The 1147-nt window shown below is 39.1% G+C and overlaps 1 protein-coding gene across 1 annotated transcript in view; it reads left to right on the top strand.

Annotated features, from left to right (window-relative positions):
- The first annotated feature begins 9 nt into the window (after window positions 1-9).
- adgrg2a (adhesion G protein-coupled receptor G2a) overlaps window positions 10-1147 on the top strand; it is a 10093-nt gene continuing 8955 nt past the window's right edge. The window contains exons 1-2 of the mRNA XM_016673283.1: window positions 10-734; window positions 915-1147. Of these exons, the coding sequence (XP_016528769.1) occupies window positions 85-734; window positions 915-1147 (883 nt within the window). The 5' untranslated portion in view covers window positions 10-84. The remainder of the gene's footprint in view (window positions 735-914) is intronic.

Raw genomic sequence — 1147 nt, 5'->3', positions numbered from 1 at the left:
GATAATCAAACAGTGGACAATGCCACAACACCCAGCATCAATCACACAACATCGTCCAATCCTACAACAAGCAGTCATAATACAATGTTCTACAATGCTACAACACTCACTGAGCATCAAACAACTTTAGACAATCCTACAACACTCAGCAACAATAACACAGAGCTCTATAACACTATAACACCCAGCAACAACCACACAACATTCTACAAAACTACAACACTCACAGATAATCAAACAGTGGACAATGCCACAACACCCAGCATCAATCACACAACATCGTCCAATCCTACAACAAGCAGTCATAATACAATGTTCTACAATGCTACAACACTCACTGACAATCAAACAACTGTAGACAATTCCACATTATCCAGCAACAATCACACAACCTACAATGCCACAACACCCAGCAACATTCCCACAACATCAAACAATAACACAACATTATATAATGCTACAACACTCACAGACAGTAAAGCAAAAGTAATCAATGTCACAACAACCAGCAACAATAACACTATGTTCTACAGTACTACAACACCCAGCGATAACCACACAACAGTATACAATGCCACAACACCAAGCAAAAATTACACAACACCCTCAAATCCTACAGCAACAAGCAGTAATAACACAACATTCTACAATCCTACAAGCAATAATAACACAACAGTATACAATTCTACAACACCCAGCAACAGTCCCACAACAACCAGCAATAACCACACAACATTCTACAATGCTACAACAAGCAACAATAACACAACACCCGCTAATCCTTCTATAAGCAACAATAACACAACACCCTCCAAACCTACAACAAGCAACAATAACATAACACCCTCCAATGCTTCTATAAGCAACAATAACACAACACCCTCCAAACCTACAACAAGCAACAATAACATAACACCCGCTAATCCTTCTATAAGCAACAATAACACAACACCCTCCAATCCTACAACAAGCAACAATAACACAACACCCTCCAATCCTATAACAAGCAACAATAACACAACACCCGCTAATCCTTCTATAAGCAACAATAACACAACACCCTCCAATCCTACAACAAGCAACAATAACACAACACCCGCTAATCCTTCTATAAGCAACAATAACACAACACCCTCCAAACCTACAA

Source organism: Poecilia formosa, unplaced genomic scaffold, assembly GCF_000485575.1.
Source record: "Poecilia formosa unplaced genomic scaffold, Poecilia_formosa-5.1.2 Scaffold72, whole genome shotgun sequence".
NCBI classification, from domain to species: domain Eukaryota; kingdom Metazoa; phylum Chordata; class Actinopteri; order Cyprinodontiformes; family Poeciliidae; genus Poecilia; species Poecilia formosa.
This window is presented reverse-complemented; position numbering and strand designations above follow the sequence as displayed.